The sequence below is a fragment of the Haemorhous mexicanus genome, chromosome 4, assembly GCF_027477595.1.
Source record: "Haemorhous mexicanus isolate bHaeMex1 chromosome 4, bHaeMex1.pri, whole genome shotgun sequence".
Taxonomy (NCBI): domain Eukaryota; kingdom Metazoa; phylum Chordata; class Aves; order Passeriformes; family Fringillidae; genus Haemorhous; species Haemorhous mexicanus.
Genome location: NC_082344.1, coordinates 59,583,702 through 59,599,907, shown reverse-complemented (window position 1 = coordinate 59,599,907; position 16,206 = coordinate 59,583,702). Strand labels below are relative to the sequence as shown.

At 38.9% G+C, this 16,206-nt stretch overlaps 1 protein-coding gene across 1 annotated transcript in view; it reads right to left on the bottom strand.

Annotated features, from left to right (window-relative positions):
- Window positions 1–4,829: 4,829 nt before the first annotated feature.
- Window positions 4,830–16,206, bottom strand: part of DHX15 (DEAH-box helicase 15) — a 45,161-nt gene continuing 33,784 nt past the window's right edge. The window contains exons 12-14 of the mRNA XM_059845074.1: window positions 14,000–14,190; window positions 6,625–6,794; window positions 4,830–5,395 (exon numbers count right to left, since the gene is read on the bottom strand). Of these exons, the coding sequence (XP_059701057.1) occupies window positions 5,278–5,395; window positions 6,625–6,794; window positions 14,000–14,190 (479 nt within the window). The 3' untranslated portion in view covers window positions 4,830–5,277. The remainder of the gene's footprint in view (window positions 5,396–6,624; window positions 6,795–13,999; window positions 14,191–16,206) is intronic.

Below are 16,206 nucleotides of genomic sequence, written 5' to 3'. Positions count from 1 at the left end.
GACAGTGGAAGCTTGAATCTCCTTGATGCCAACCACTTATCTCAAACACATCAGTTCCAATTAAGAGGCAGCCCAAGCTTGTCATTTGTGAAAGGAAAAGAGAAGAGAGGGGCAAATGCTCTTATAATGGTTTCATTCTGTTTTTAAAGCTGCCTGTTTGAAGCTTAAAAATATGAGTTATTTGTATTACTGGGAACCAATGCTCAATTCTAGGAACAGTTCCAGGAAGCATACATACCCCAAAACAAAGCTACCAGCGTCAGAAGTACTAGTAGATAAACGAACTAGGCTGACCATTTTTCCCTCTGCTTCACATAAATCTAATGTCACATACATAGTCATAAGGTTAAATAAATTTAGGTCAATAAACAACCAGAGTAAGTTAAATAATTTTGAAAGGTCAACAAACTACCAGAGTAAGAATATACTTCTAACAGTAAAATATGTTTATTATTAAAACCCTCAGGTGTTCTAAAACCAAGATAAATGTCTAATCTTCACGAACTACAGTAAGTGAATAAATTGGTGTACTTTACAATGGAACTCTCTGCTTTCTACTGTTATGGTGTGCTATGGCTTTTTATTGCTATACATTATCAGCAATGAACTAGAGCAATCTGATTACAAATTAATAATTGAAGCTGGACTGGATGGTAGGAAAACTCTTTGCCTTTTGACTTCTGCTATGGTATCTTTTCAAATGAAACTACGACAATAGTGAAAACTAATGTCAGCATTTTTGCTTTAAACTGCATTTCTTATGGCAAATAATGAGCAGTTTTCAGTATGCACCATGTAGCAGTGCAGGACGCAAGTTACATGTCACAAACCAATGCTGTGCCACAAGCCCTGATCCAAAAAGGGAGGTGGTGATCAGACAAAACTAACCAAAGTGATACAGAACATACCAACCCAGGCTGGCCCACGCCAGCTGCTCTCTACCTTCCATAAGTGGGCAGAGGTACAAAGAATGAAGACATTCCCATAAACCCCAAAGGAATGTCAGCATCTGTCTTTAGTACTGCAGTACATACAGATCGCCCAAAAGCAAGAGTTCAGGGGCTTTTATGGCATCAGAACACAGCAAAGCATGGACTATTTATTCTATTCCCTGACAAAAATTCTAAGTGCTAATCTAAACACAGTATTAACTGGTCACTTCTTTCTATCTCCATAATGAAGGTATGTACTTAACCATGAGTACTTAGCCATTAGTAACTACCTCTGTGTCTAACAAACCTAAACACAGTTACTATCTCACACTGATACTAGCCCTTTACTGCTCTGAGGTATTACACAGCAGCACAACTAAGACTGAAGACTTCCTCTTTTCAAAAAATATACTCCTTCCACTTAGTACTGTTTTCCTGTCATCTAATCCATATTCTGCATTTCCAAAAGTCCCACATTATAAAGTTTATTATATACAAACCAAATATTTTCAAAAAACATCAGAATGTCTCTGATAAAAAGATCACTCTAAGTAAACAACACATCACTTTTCCTTTTAGATTGTTCCAAAGCAGACAACCAGTTTATCCTAAAGGAGCAGTTAATCTCTACTCCAAAACACACATATACCCTTGACTAACAGTCTGAACACTCTAGAGTGGTGTTAGTAAGGCAGGGAACACAGCAGAACAGCAAACGTTGCAGCTGCTGGGGGCAGCTCTGCAGTTTATTTGGGAACCCTCGCACCACAGACCAGCAAAAAGAGCCCCAGCGTCATTCAGTCAGTTGTGGCTTTTCGTGAAACAAAACAGAAGCTGAATTTCTATTTGACATCAGCAAACTCTTGTTTTCCAACTTTTCCCCTTATTTACTGACTGCATGCTGTGTAAGTATGTAAGTATAAGCAGCCAGAGCTCTGACGATGGGCAGAGCTCTGAGTATTTCTAACGTTAAAGAGGGAGGCAGTAACCTCCCTGCTCATAGATAAAGCAGTCTAATTTCTATGCCTCCTTCTTGGTCTCCTTTTGTTTCTGTGGGCAGCCTTTTTTGACATTTTTCCCATCAGAAAAAAGGGAACAAGGTTTTGTCTTTCAACACTGAACTTTAAAAAAACCCAGAGCTACTATCAAACCCAAGTTCCTCTGAATGCATCTGCAGTACCCTGAGACAGCAGTAGCTAAGGAGGTTGCTCCTGATAGTTTCCCTGTAGGAGTCAGGAAACATCTTACTTCAAGAAGCCCTGCTGTCCCTGTCATTTCTCCTTCAGAGATAGGTAGTGACTCCTTAGACATCTGGCTCCCCTCCCACTGCTATATGGCTCTAAAATCACATCAAAAGTGAGATTTGCAGTAACTCTAAGATATCCACAGTGATTTGAGTCTATGCTTCTGCCCTGAACCCCTCAATGGCCTCAGGTGAGATCAGTACTGGGCAGAGAACAGACTGCACAAAGCAACTCCAACCCTGGGGCCATTCTCCACTACTCAATTCTTAGCAAGACTCCATACACAGCACACAGAGTCCCCTGCAAGAAAATGCTTTACTCCTAAAAAGTATTACAAGTGCTTTGCGAGTTCTTCAATAAGGGGTGTGTTTTTCAGGAATACACAAGTATCAAATGCCACAGGTTCCCCAGGTGTCAAGGCTCCCATGTCTTCCTGAAGTACTATCCCCCAGATTCCATCAGCATCCCAGCAGGAAAGCTGTTTCCTGTTGCTTGCAGGAGGGGTGGGGGCATCCGGTCTGCTCTGTCCCTAGTGACAGCTGGGACACCACCAGCCTTCCAATTAAGCCCAGGTGTCACCAGTTTAATTGGAAGGTGGCAGGGTTGTACAGCTGTCAGAGGATGTGCGTTTGGCCAGTACTATTTGCATTCCTAGTAGCATAGTGAAAGAGCCCAGGTCAGCTGTAACAGCCCAAGCTGAGCTTGTGGGTATGACAATTTAAGGAAAAAGAAAACTACCAAAAACAAGCCAAAGTCTTTCCTGTGTCAAGCTCCACTCACAGCCGTAGCCATCTGCTCCCCCATCCCCAAGGACCTACGCTACAGCAGCTGATGCCAGCTGGTTCTGGGGTCCCTGAGGCGTTTCAAGCAGAGAACTGTCTGTGGCCCTTGCCAGACCTAGGCAAAGTCAGAAGGTGGTTCTACACCGTTCAGCTGAAGGCTGCACACAAACTCTAGAGCAATTCTTACCTGGGGAGCAGCCAGTTTTCAGCATTGCACAAAGCAGCCCCCTCTGCTCACCACACAGAGGATAAGCAAGTCATCAGGATACCCCCATATTCAGCTCAAGTCATCCTAATAGAGCAGCAATTTGCAAAACCAACATTTGCACATTCAGGAATACTAGTTTGAAAAGCTGCTTAAGGAGTTCAGAATGCCTGTTTTAAAAAAAACCTCTTCTAACTGCAGTCAGAAAATACAATCCAATTTGATATTTTATGCAGAGTGAAGCTCTTTCCTTCTTTCCTACTGAAAATGGTTTGGTAGGGTAACAAAGTCCAGACTCATGTAACACTCCCTCTCACTTAGCAAACCCAAGACAGACTCCCAAGTCCCACTGCATATTATAAATCCATTCAAATTTTCATCTTCTGACATTTTTATCTTCACTATTACTATTTTAGGTCCTAACAAAGTTTTCAAAACTTCTCCCTGTCATATAAATGGCAGTTTAAAAAAAAAGTTGTAACTGGAAGAAAATCCTCCAAGTATTTAAAGTAATTTTATAGCCCACTACTGATTTAAATAGGACAGGATACCCCAAACATCAGTGCTTAAAATTAATCTGAGGTTAGTTATCAGCTCTGCAAACGTAACCTATTTTTGCTTCAGCCTTACAACAGCACAGCTCTCTTCCTAAGGGAACCAGTTTCAGCAAGAGCTGATCCAGCTGCTCTTTGCCAGAAGGACCAAAGCTCAGTGTATTCCAGGCGGAGGGAAAAACAGAAATCTGATCAAACACATTAAACCACAGAATGGCTTGGGTACAACCAGACCCTAAAGATCATCTATTTCCAACCCCCCTGAAATGGGCAAGGACACCTTCCACTAGACCAGGCTGTTCAAAGCCCCATCCCACTTGACCTGGACCACTCTGAGCACCCACAACTTCCCTGGACAATCTGTTGCAGGGCCTTACCACCTTCACAGCGGCAAATTTCTTCCTTAGGTCCAATCTCAATCTACCCTTTAAGTAAAACCCTTGCCCTTGTCCCGTCACTGGTAAAAGTTTTTACCACAGGCCCTGGTAAAAATCCTCACTCATTCTTCTAAAACCTCAGGAGGTATTTTAAGGCCACAATAAAGTCCCCTCCTTCTTTTCTCCATGCTGAACAATATAAACCTTATAAGCCTGTCCTCCTAAGAGAGGTGCTCCAGCCCTGTGATCAAATTTTACTATAAATTCCTCATGGGATTATGCTGTCAAATCGTATTTCACGAAAAATCACTACAAAATCACAACAGTGCAGTGTGATTTGATCTACAGTGTCACTTTTGCTATTGCTTGTGTTGATCCTGAACAGTACCTGAACACTGCCCAGCAGAGCAATTTCTACCTGGCCACACACACTTCACTTTATAGGACACACTACTACAGTTCTGTCTGAGAAATATTTAGGGCTATGTTGGAAGAAAGCATTCTCCTAACACATCTGCATGCACTTTGAGTTTTCCTAAATAATTTTAACAAGTTTGCAAGGGATCAACATTGTATGTATCATATTATATCATCATTGTGCTGCTTAAACATCTGTACTTTTAGTATTAAAATATTAAACTACTGCCATGTCAAACAGCAGTTTAATGGGAGACTAAATGGGCTTCTCATATTACAATCAAAACAATAGAAATACTGACATACTGTGGCACAAAATTAGTATAAATAGACTTTATTGAAGTCAGTACCCTTGTACTGAAGCCGAAGATTGTGTCTACAGAAGCACAAGTTGTAACATTCCACAACTTCTAAAAGGAATGTCAACAATTACAACGATCATGCATACCATGGTCGATAATCACATTTTTAGAAGCATTTTCAACCATTTCTAAAGAAATGCTTATAACATTGTTATATATAGAACTACTTTCAATAAACTGCAAAACATTGATTAGCTTTTCCAGTATGAGCTACAGTGTCAACACAAAAGGGAGGCATAGATGTTTAATTTATGAAATCAGAATGGAATATTTACTGTAAAGAAAAATTAAAAAGCTTTCAAATAAAGGCCATTATTGAACCAAAGTGAAGAGCACAACTTGAACTTTGAATCCTTTCATCTTTTAAAGCTGTCCTCTGAATAACTTCAGTTCAAAGCATAAATTCAGTACTGTGAGTATTCCTTGGACTGAAGTTTGGCAATGATGCGATCCAACTGTCTCTTTGCTTCGCACTGTGGAAAATTGCTCATGTCATAATATTGAGGGGCAATTTTCACCAGCCTGTCAAAAAAGGAAAAGCTTGTTACTGACACTCAAACTTTAAAATGCTTTTTACAGAAATTCTACAACTGAAGGAAACAAAAGTTATCCATTATTTTCAGCTCATTCTGCAATTCTAAGACTGAAATTTAGACATACGCACATATTTAAAATGGCAGTGCCATCCTGAGCAAGTGTCCAAGTTCAAAGCAAAAAACACGCACGTGAATCTCACGAGATGCTCCTGTCTGGCCATGTGCCCCTTAGAGACTCCTGCTGCTGCTTCAGTACCTGCCATGGCAACCCACACAGCCAGAGCCTCTGCTTAATGTCAGACTCCATCAGCCACAGAAGTCGTCTATACAAAACGACCACTCATGTCAGAGTACAGCTCAGCCTTAGCTGTTTTAAACTTAGAAGTACAACCAAGGCCATAGGATCCTGCTTTAGGTTAGACAGTGTTTGTTGAACCAAGATTTCTAAGCAGGGATTCAAACACATTTTCCATTAAGATACTACAGACAATATAAATATATATGTTATGTTTTCCAGCTTATGCATCTTTAAACTATTCCTGCACAACAGTAAAATTACAGCAACTGAAGAGATTCCCGTGTCCCCAAAGCTTACTACAACCTGGTAATTACAAGTACAACCTTAAAGACAGGCAAGATGCTTCAGATCTCTGCTTGCCTGCAGAGATTCAGGCTTCTGATTTCCTTGATATATTTAGTTGATGAATAAGCATCAAAAAATGGAAAGCTGTACCACTATTATCATCTCTTTCCTTAGAATTTTAAGAAAGCATGAAATGCTGTTCAGAGCCTTCTGAAAAAATCAGACAGAAATCCTAGATCTTGAGAAGAGAAGCACTGATGCTGAGGTACTGGTATCTCCTAACTAACTCACTCAAGTGTGCAGCTGGGTGCTAGGACATACCCCCCCCAAACCTCACAATGCCAAGCAGCTCTAGGCTTACTGAAGTAACCCGTTCTAAGTCAAGCTGTGCACTGTACACAGAGTCTGGGCATCAGAGGTCTAAACACAAGACCCAAGAAAAGGCGCAAGTACCCACAAAGAAAACCTCTAGTCAGCTACAAGATCTCAGTCCATACCATTGCCATTCCTCAAACCATTTTTGTAAAAGAAGCTTCAGGAAAAGTGAAAAAAATTACCTCAACTTAAAAAAAGGAAAAGAAAACCCCAAGAACTCTGCAGTAGATCATGACTGTTTCAATACTTTGGCTTACCATTCTGGCTTGATGTCTGTACATGTCCGGATGTAATTCTTCGTTGTAAGGACGAATTCATTATACAGCACCCATTCTGGTTTGTGATCAAGAACAGTGGAGGGATGCAACTGCACCACCTGGTTATCTTTCACTGTTAAGTAATGCCCTGTTCGCTCCAAATGTGCCACCTAAATAAAAAGACATTTTTCCATTAACACAGGCAATTTTTAAATGAAGCAATTTCAAGCTGATCGTTAAGTGTTTTATACAAAACAAACCAACCCAACTTTCAAACCTCATCTAAATTTGGCATGTTACTTGACCACTTCAAGTATTCATGTTTTTTTTATAGACACAATCAAGATGCCAGATGTTTTTGCTAAGTACCATAGTACGTGTATATTCTAATACACAATTCAAGCAACATACAAAAATGATTATCACCTAAAGAGAATAATCATTATTGCAACAGCAGCAATGCAAACACAAAGGAAGGGAATATATACTGGACAGGTCTGCAACATCCCACAAAGTCAACTGTGGTCTACTAAAGACATCTCCTTCAAGCATTTCATTTGCAGTAGCCACTGTGGGGCCAGTAAGCCACAACATTATCCTTTTATGAGAGAGGTCTCACTACAGCATGAGCTTCAGTGTTGGAAAATGTAAGTTCAGCGACACACTTGTGCTGTGACCTTGGTGAAAATCAATTAACCTCCCTCTGACTAAGCTTCTTGCTCTATGAAAGGGAATAATGCCTGCCTTGCCAAGATGCTCCGATACCTAGCTCATTAAGATTTGGTAAAGCAGACAGTTATCCTTCGAATGATATCCTCTATACAAACAGCTAATCTAGCAGAACAAGTAACTAAAATTAACCCTTTGATACCAGTAGTTGAAAATAACCTCCTCTCATTATGTGTATACACACACACATACACACAGAGTAAAAAGATTAAATAGGTTAGGCAATGACTGAAAGACATCAAAAATACATATTTATAATAAGATCATTAGCTCTTTTCCTTTAATATTGACTGTATACTTCCTTGTGTTCTTGAATTCCTAGGTATATTTCACCTTTTTTTTTTGCCTAGTCAAGAGCAAATTCTACCTATTACATTAAAACCCCTGGCCTTCTAAAACAATAGCTACCTCAAGTTTTAAGCCAGAATATCTCTTTACTAAGAAACTACTTACTTGGAGTGTACTTCTCTTTAAAATGTTATGACATTAATATCCAGAACATGTTTTAGGAGCAGAATAAGATATTTCAATAGTTTGCAAATTTTGTCACACACAATTTGAGTTTATTTCAAGTCTGGGAAACCAGAAGACATTCCTTTAAATGGAGATTAACAGCACACTGTCTGTAAGGATTCAGGCCTAATTTTATTTAAGTCAATAAAACATCTGTAACATTAAATAGCAGTATAGGTGCAAACCAGACTAGACCAGACACTCATCTGTCACAGGCCTAGCACAAACACAGCACACCTTGCTGTAGGATCACAATTTTTTTCACAGGGAGTTTTGTTTAAAAATCAATTTAATTTTTCAGATCAGAAGTACACATGCATACAGAAGTATCTATTTCACCTGTTCTATTTCTTCCTAAAAAAGGACAGAACAATGCTTTACTTAGGTTTTATTCTAGAAAAGTGTGCTGTTAAATTCAATACAATTTATCTTTAGAACCTCAGTCTCACTCATATGAATTAAAACAGTAAAGTCTTATATTCTGTCTTTCCCAAATACAATTTTCTTTTGCATGTAATTTGTAAAGGTAGAGTTATGTTTCTTATTGACTTTGTATAATGAGCTGCAGTATTTATCCTCTTTAGCTGTTTCTACAGAGTGTGCTTGTTGGCACACACCTTGGTAAAGAATTTCAGGGTCAGTGATGGCAACTCTGTGGGGAAATACACAGTGAAGCTATAGCTCTAGAGCAAGCCACAGTGATCTGCCAGCTGCTGCATTTTCCTGCTCATTCCTGGCCTGCACTGCTCCAGCACAGATGACCGAGCCCATTCTTGCTTCCACTTTGTAAGTGGCCTGCCAGGTCACTGAACTGAAAGAATTTAGAATGGGCTCAGGCAGGCACCAAGGTTGACAAAAGAAAGCAAACAAGGACAAATGGGAGGCAGCTTATATAGCTCCTCTGAAAGCCTGGCTTGCAAGCAATACCAGTGCCTGTAAGAACAGGGGTGCTTGGACCAGGTATCTTCCAGAGGGCCTTTTCACCTCAGCCATTCTGTGATGTTTTTCAGAGTATAAAGAACATGAACTTCCACAGAAACCACAGGATCACATGGAGTATGTCGAAGAAATGGGCGCATTTTTGATGAGTAGTGGTAACAAGCAAGATACTACAGAACATACCTGAAAACCCTGAGATCCCCAAAGAATTAGGCTATCTGAACATGACTCTAATAGAATGGGCAAGGGCCAAGCCAGCCCATGTATCTCTGCAGCAGATTACTCTGCAGCCCCTGAAAAGCCCACATGGCTGATGATTTAGAGACAATTATAATTTTTCTATGAACGTGACAAACCCAAATGGAAACAGTCGCACATACCACAAGAGGAAAACATGTTTCACTTCAAATTCTCACCACAATTTTATCAAGAATCACACATCCTCCTCTGAAATTTTAAGTGTGCCTGTGCTTATTTATTAGCTATCATGTCATTGAACACAGAAGGTGAAGTCAGGGGTCTTCAATCAAACACTAACAATAAATCCAAATGCACCTGAAGTTCAAAAGCAGGAATGGTATCACAAGATCCAGCCCTTTTAGATTTAAGGCTATACATTGTGACACGATAGTCTTGACAGTTTAGAGAAATTACTGGCCTTTGTTCTTTCTGATAAACCAATGCTAGCATGCACCAAAGGAACCGTGGCAGTTGCCTGGATTTCCAAAATTTCTGCTTGGAGCACACGCAAGAGTGTTTCTGAATCTATTAAAAAGTTTTACACTACTCTTCTGCATTCCTAAAAAGCAAAATGAATACTATTAAATGCACCACTGACCACCTTTGTGTCATAAATTTATTTTATTACCATTCTATTATTATAGGAGCCTGATTATGTAAAGACTTCAAAATATACATAATTCCATACAAGAAATAAGCACCAAAGACTAAGTAGCATCAGGAATGAGATTTTAATTAGAAGGCAAATCATCTGACATCTAACTTCCTGTACAGTATTGGTCATTTAAGTTTATCCTCTGTAGTGACCGTGATATATATAGCCTGTGTTTGACTATGTCACATCTCCCATGAAAGATTCCAAGCTTCATCTGTGTACCTTTCTAGCCAAGAGGGCCAATGGTATCCTGGGGTGCATCAGGAAAAGCACTGCCTGCAGGATGAGGGAGGTGATCCTGCCCTTCTACTCAGCCCTAGTGAAGCTCATCTGGAGTTGTATGTCCACTTCTGGGCTCCTCAACACAAGAGAGACACGGAGCTCCTGGAACAGGTCCACAGAAGGGCTATAAGGATGAAAGGACTGGAGCATCTCTGTTACAGGGAAAGGCTGAGGAAGCTGGGCCTGTTCAGCCTTGAGAAGAGAGACCCCCATCAGTGCCTAATCAGTATCTGAAGAGAGGGTGGCAGGAGGAAGGAGCCAGTCTCTCTTCTGTGGTGCCAAGCAACAGGACAAGAAGCAACAGACAGAAACAGATTGAAGTTCCATTTGAACATGAGGAAGAACTTCTTTAATGTGCAGTAGCAGAGCACTGGAAGAGACTGCCCAGAGAGTTTGCTGTTTCTCTCACAGGAGATATTCCAGAACTGTCTAAACACAATCCTGTGCCATGCTCTCTAGGATGAGACTGTTTGAGCAGGGAGGCTAGACCAGATAATCCAACTGTAGTCCCTTCCAACCCAACCCATTCTTTGATTTGAGAACACAGGACTTGCTTCCACCTTTAAATTCTGATTTAAACTATCAACTATCAGTTCTTGCTCTGTCTTCAACACTAGACTGAAAATACAATGATAAAAACCTAGGTTGCTTTTGACAACTGATAAAAACCAAAATCACTAAGAGGAAGATGACCTATCCTGAAGTAATTTGCTTGCCTTTTCCAATTAGTTTCCTTATCTTTCTGTGGTGTAACTATTTTTTACTTCGTTTTAACCATAGTTACTTCAGTTACTATTAACACTTTAAAGATTCAAAGCTTAGTTTTGAATGGGTATCAGGGATAAGCCTCCATTAAGTAGTTACCTATTCTCATTACTTACTGTGACCCCCACCTAACACTAAGCTACAGTATTTATCCTATTTAGATTTTTCTATAAAGTATGCTCACTTACTTAACAGAAGTTGGAGAAATAATCTATACCTAGTTCTAGAAATTTATTACCAAATTACAAATATATTACAGAAGTGCAATACGCCAATTCCTCTCCCTTTCTAAGACTATGTTTGAAGCAAAGTAATTGAGAAATCAGTGCTTCTCTTTTTGCAAAGACCATCCTTGCTGTATTTTACATATCCTTTGCATATTCGGATGTGTGATACAGAAAGTTATTTTTTAAAGTTTTGCATTATAAGAACTAGAAGAAATCTGAGACACAGCACAAAAATTTTAAAAGACATTTAACTTGTCAATATCTATCGTTCTGTAAGTTCTACTACACACAGAGCTGTTGACAGTTTTAAATTATTTTACTATTCACTTTGCTTGTCTATGGTAGATTTACTGGAATTCAAATTTGCATTTAAATATGAAGGGTAAAGAGATGATTCATCACCAGCAGAAATTCCACATTTATCTGTCTCTGACACACAACTGAAGGCAGGTATACAGTACTTAGTACTGATTACATAACCAGTACTATTACAATAGTCAGTACAAGCCTATACTGTCTGACCTAAACCACATATCTTGATTAGTACAGGAAATTCTGCAGTGAATTTTTATGACTGGTAATTGCCTACTGTCCTAAAACAAAGTCTAAACCATGTAGCAAATGAGAAGTATTTCAAGACAATGGCTACTACTGCTTTTTCCACTTCACACTGCCTTTTTAAATTTAGAAAGTTTGAAGAATCAACTTCTGCTATGTGTTGTCCACACACTTCAGGACTTTACACGCAGAAGCTATCTAGAGTACACGCACACATTTTGCTAGTGCCCACACTTGGAATTCCACGCATGTTCTGTACTAAGAGGACAAAGGATAATGTATGCATTTCATTACTAAGGTTTTCTGAACAAGAGCCCCCAAATGCTACAGCCTGAATATTAGCTTGGAGAGGGTGTAATGTGACTACAGACTACAACTGTAAGTACTTCAGCTGCTGGTAAATTACATCTGAGTATTTAAAATTTTTCTACTGAAGGTTTCTTAAAGCAACATGGAATTCATCATGAAAGGTTCAGAGTAAGGTCACATACATACCACACTATCATTGAGATTTAAAGAGTTGAAGAAACTCAAACTAAAATAGACAAATACTTTGAAGCAGAAGAGTAACAGCTGAAATGGCTTCCACTCCAAATAGTTCCAACAGGTCAGCTATAGCTATATCCTGATACACCCCAAAAATTTCACTAGGCATTTTGTGTGAGGGAGGCAGTGAAGAACCTACTGACCATGGATGCCCGAGGAGACTTCTGGACAAGCTTTAATTTTCATCTGCATGAGCCTACTCACTACTGTATTCACAGCAAAAATACTAAGCCAGATCTTTTAACTACTACGACACAGAGACCAAAGATCTACTTGCATCAACAATGGTGCAGCTCCCCATGCAAGGGAATAGGTGTTTTCTAATAGGAAAACACCAATTACAGGAAGAGTTTTGCTCAAAGAAACATAAAACAAATGAAGAGCACACCAACCTCCAAGTACATGGCCTCTCCACAGGTCCAATTAAGTGAAAGAAGGCATGGGGTATAGTGCCAAACAAAAGTGCAGCTGTGGTGCTCAGACCTGCCTGGGGCCCAAAATGGAATGCTGGGCAGAACTGTTCTCTGTCTTTCAAAACATTTACAGAATTAAAGGTGTAGGTGGGAATATTTTCTGAAGCATGTGTCAAGAAATATGCAGAAAACATGTCCCAAATTCAAGGACGGAACACAGTTACAGCCTACTTGTCTGAAAGGTTACAGCAAGAAAGGCTTTAGAACATTTAATTATTTAAAAGCAGCCAACAGCCTTAATCTCGTATTTGCATTACAGTGAAATGCAGTTGCTGACATTGATATTTCTGTATTCTGAAAACCCAGGAACATGTTTTTGCTGCAGACTGGCTGGCTGAGCCCTGGAGACAACACTTGGCAAGGGTGGTTTAAGGACAGGATGCCCAAGTCCATGCCCCAGTTTGGGTGTGTAAGTGCAGTGCTCGTCAGGCCCATGCCACCTTCACCTGCACAGCACTGACCAACTGTTTGTGTTTGAACATCACAAGAGTGCAGCCTAAGGGAAAAATCAGGAAATGCAATGGGCACTGGTCAGCCTCCTAAAGATAACAAGATTGTACTCTCCAGAAGTGAGGTTTTAGGCTCTACCAGAGACGTGTCAAATGCTTTTTTGCTATGAAAAGCATTATCACAACAGTCCAAAATCAATGAGGATGAAGATTCACAGTTTGTATCTGCAAGAGCCAGCAAAGAGACTCTAGCAGTCTTAAGGATGAATGTTGAAGAGAAAAAACACAGCAGGATGGGACCAAGGGGAAAAAATTGCAAAAACAAACAAACAAACAAAACAAAAACAACAACAAAAAAACCCACCCCAACCCAAAAACAAACAAAAAAAATAGACAAAAACCCAAGCAGTCTCCATTCTAGCTTGGGGCACACTTAACCTGAAATGCAAAGCATGCAGGTGGCAGCAATGGAAACTGGCTTTCATAGCATCCTGACTCAACTGGCAAATGCATTTCAAACAGTATATATCTTGAGATTACAGAAGTGCTCCACTATCTGACTCACATAATTGAAAATTGAAATATAAATATGGAAAAATATACAAATGAAAATACTGTCTGTCTGTAAGTATCATTTTTTTTTCCATATTTACATATCACTATACTTCCCCTTTTGGTATCAGATTACAAATAACTTTAGAAATACATATTCTGCAGTTACTTTGAAATGTTTTATGTAGTTACCTAATGAATGCTCACAGCAGAAAGAAGATTTTGATACACTGATAAGACTGCCTTCAACTTTTTTTCCATTTGACTAAAGAATGTGCTACTTGAGTCATCACCTAGCAACCTGACAAAGGGTACATGGTAATACAGTTAGCCACATGTAATTTAAGTAACATTTATTAAGCTTTAGCAAACAAACTATAACAATGATACTAACATTGCGAGCCACATAAACACTGAGCTACTTTCCCTACGAGAATACACACATACCTGCATGAAATACCCAGTTACTAATGCCTTTCTTATGTTGATGTAATAGTCTCGACTGGTAAAATCTGTGCTTCTACGAGGCAAATTAAATCTATCCATGATTCGTGACAGCTGTTGGCGTACATTGTCTGCAGACATCAGGGACCTGTAGTTAATGAAGTTGTCGTAACACCACTGAACCGACTCATGATCTGCAACATTAGGAAACATGAATCAAAATTAGAACAAGTAAATGAAATAGCAACTAACCAATTCATCAGTCAGATGAACCAGAAAAAAATAACCATAAACTTTTATAAATGGTAACAGCTCTTGGTTTATTCAGTTGATTTCCTGCACTAGATAACTTGCCAAAACTTTTCTATCCAGGAAGCATGTGGTCAGGAGAAAAGAAAAACAGGTGTTTTTCCTCCCTCACCAATATACTATAAACACAATCACTGCTGTTTTACTGAAATACCATACTACTAAATATTGGTCACTTCAAAAATCCCATCCTGCAACTAGAAAAACCATGTTCCAAACCTGAAGTGCGAAACGTAACATGATGTCAGGAAGAGTGCACAGCCTTTAATTGCAGTATGCAATGAACATACAAGACAATTGTACATAACTATGCCATATTTCAGAAATGAAACCCTACTTAAATTAAACATTCAAGTTAAAGCTAAGAGCTATACAGTCTGTTCTCAAAGTGTGACACACCTCACAGTAGTTTAAGTAAATGTGACTGGTAAAATACAGCCACTGTAACAGAACTCTGTACTCCAATTGTTCCTACGGCTGATAGCTCTGAGAAATCTGATGAAACAGCAAGCCTCAGCCATTCTGTCAGTATAAATACCTGCATGTTTCACATCAAGAAACCTAGTTCTCCCAAGCTATACTCTGACTTTTCAAGTAATGCTCTTCTAATCTTTGTCAGTTTAATAAACCAACAAAGCCAGTCTTAAGAATTAAAACTTAAGGTAACTCTCGGAAAGAAGAGACTCTTCTTAATTTACACTGAAAAGAATGAATGTTATGGAAGTCAAGGTAAGTCAAAGTTCTTTCTTGCACTTTACCTTACAGAATATATTTTAAATGAAGTATGAATGAAGCTGTTGTACAGTTATGATTCTACTGTACAGTACCATAGCATACTACTTTCTGAGCCAACTGAACTATGCATCATGGATAACTCATAAATGTTTTATATTGTTCTATATACAGTAGCAGCATTTTGTCTTCTGATTCCAGAAGACAATTCACAATTTCACAAGACAATTCCTAAAATAGCTCCATCCCTCAGCAACCTGAGTATTAAGCAATGGTTTCCAGAAACACGCGCAAATTGTCGGCCAGATATTCTGGAGCCTATTAACGAAAAAGTTAACAGGGAAAAAAAAAACAACACGTTTTTATTTATAGATGCTTTGCAAAAGTTTCTCAGCTATTGGTTGTATTGTAAACTGAATGTATTTGTTGACTATTGCACTTATTTTTGGATTGTCATATAATGACAGTGTTAGAAGGTTTCAATATAGAATTTCTAAATCAAACCTGCAACAGAAAGGGGCATTAAGCTGCATTTCTTTTTACTCAGGGTACAAAGACTGCTTGTTTTTTGTTTGCTAACGGGAAAGGATAATCGGAGCACCCAAGTTCACATGGCTGGCAGTTTCAGCAACCTTTTTATTTGCCACCAATATAAGTCAGTTTAAAAAGTGGGTGACTCTCTCATTGTTGAAGAGAACTCCTAGCTTCACCTCTTCATTCTTGTCTTCTTTAAGCTGCTAAAACACACTTCAGCTATGTCGGAGGATCATACATTTTCTCTAAATTCCATCCATAGAAATTACATAATTAAAACATATGTATAATACAGTTTTATGTTACTTCTTGTTGATGCATCATCCCTTCGCCTCTGCATAATCCCTTTGCCTCTCAATCTATTCCAAAGCCTTATTACTGAATTCCTAACTACATTAAGAAATTTGAATTAAAAAGGTTTTTGTTCTAAGACCATATCCTTCTCCAAATTCACAGTTTTTTCTGCACTGCTCTCCTTGAAAAAAAACACTTAACAATTATGCCTATTTTTTATAATTAATGTTAGATAAACTTCCAATATTTCTTAATTACAGGAACACTTGCTTCCTTCTGTCCAAGGTTACCCAGCATTGATTTAAAAGCCTGGCTTGTTTGCATGCTCATCAGTTTATTAC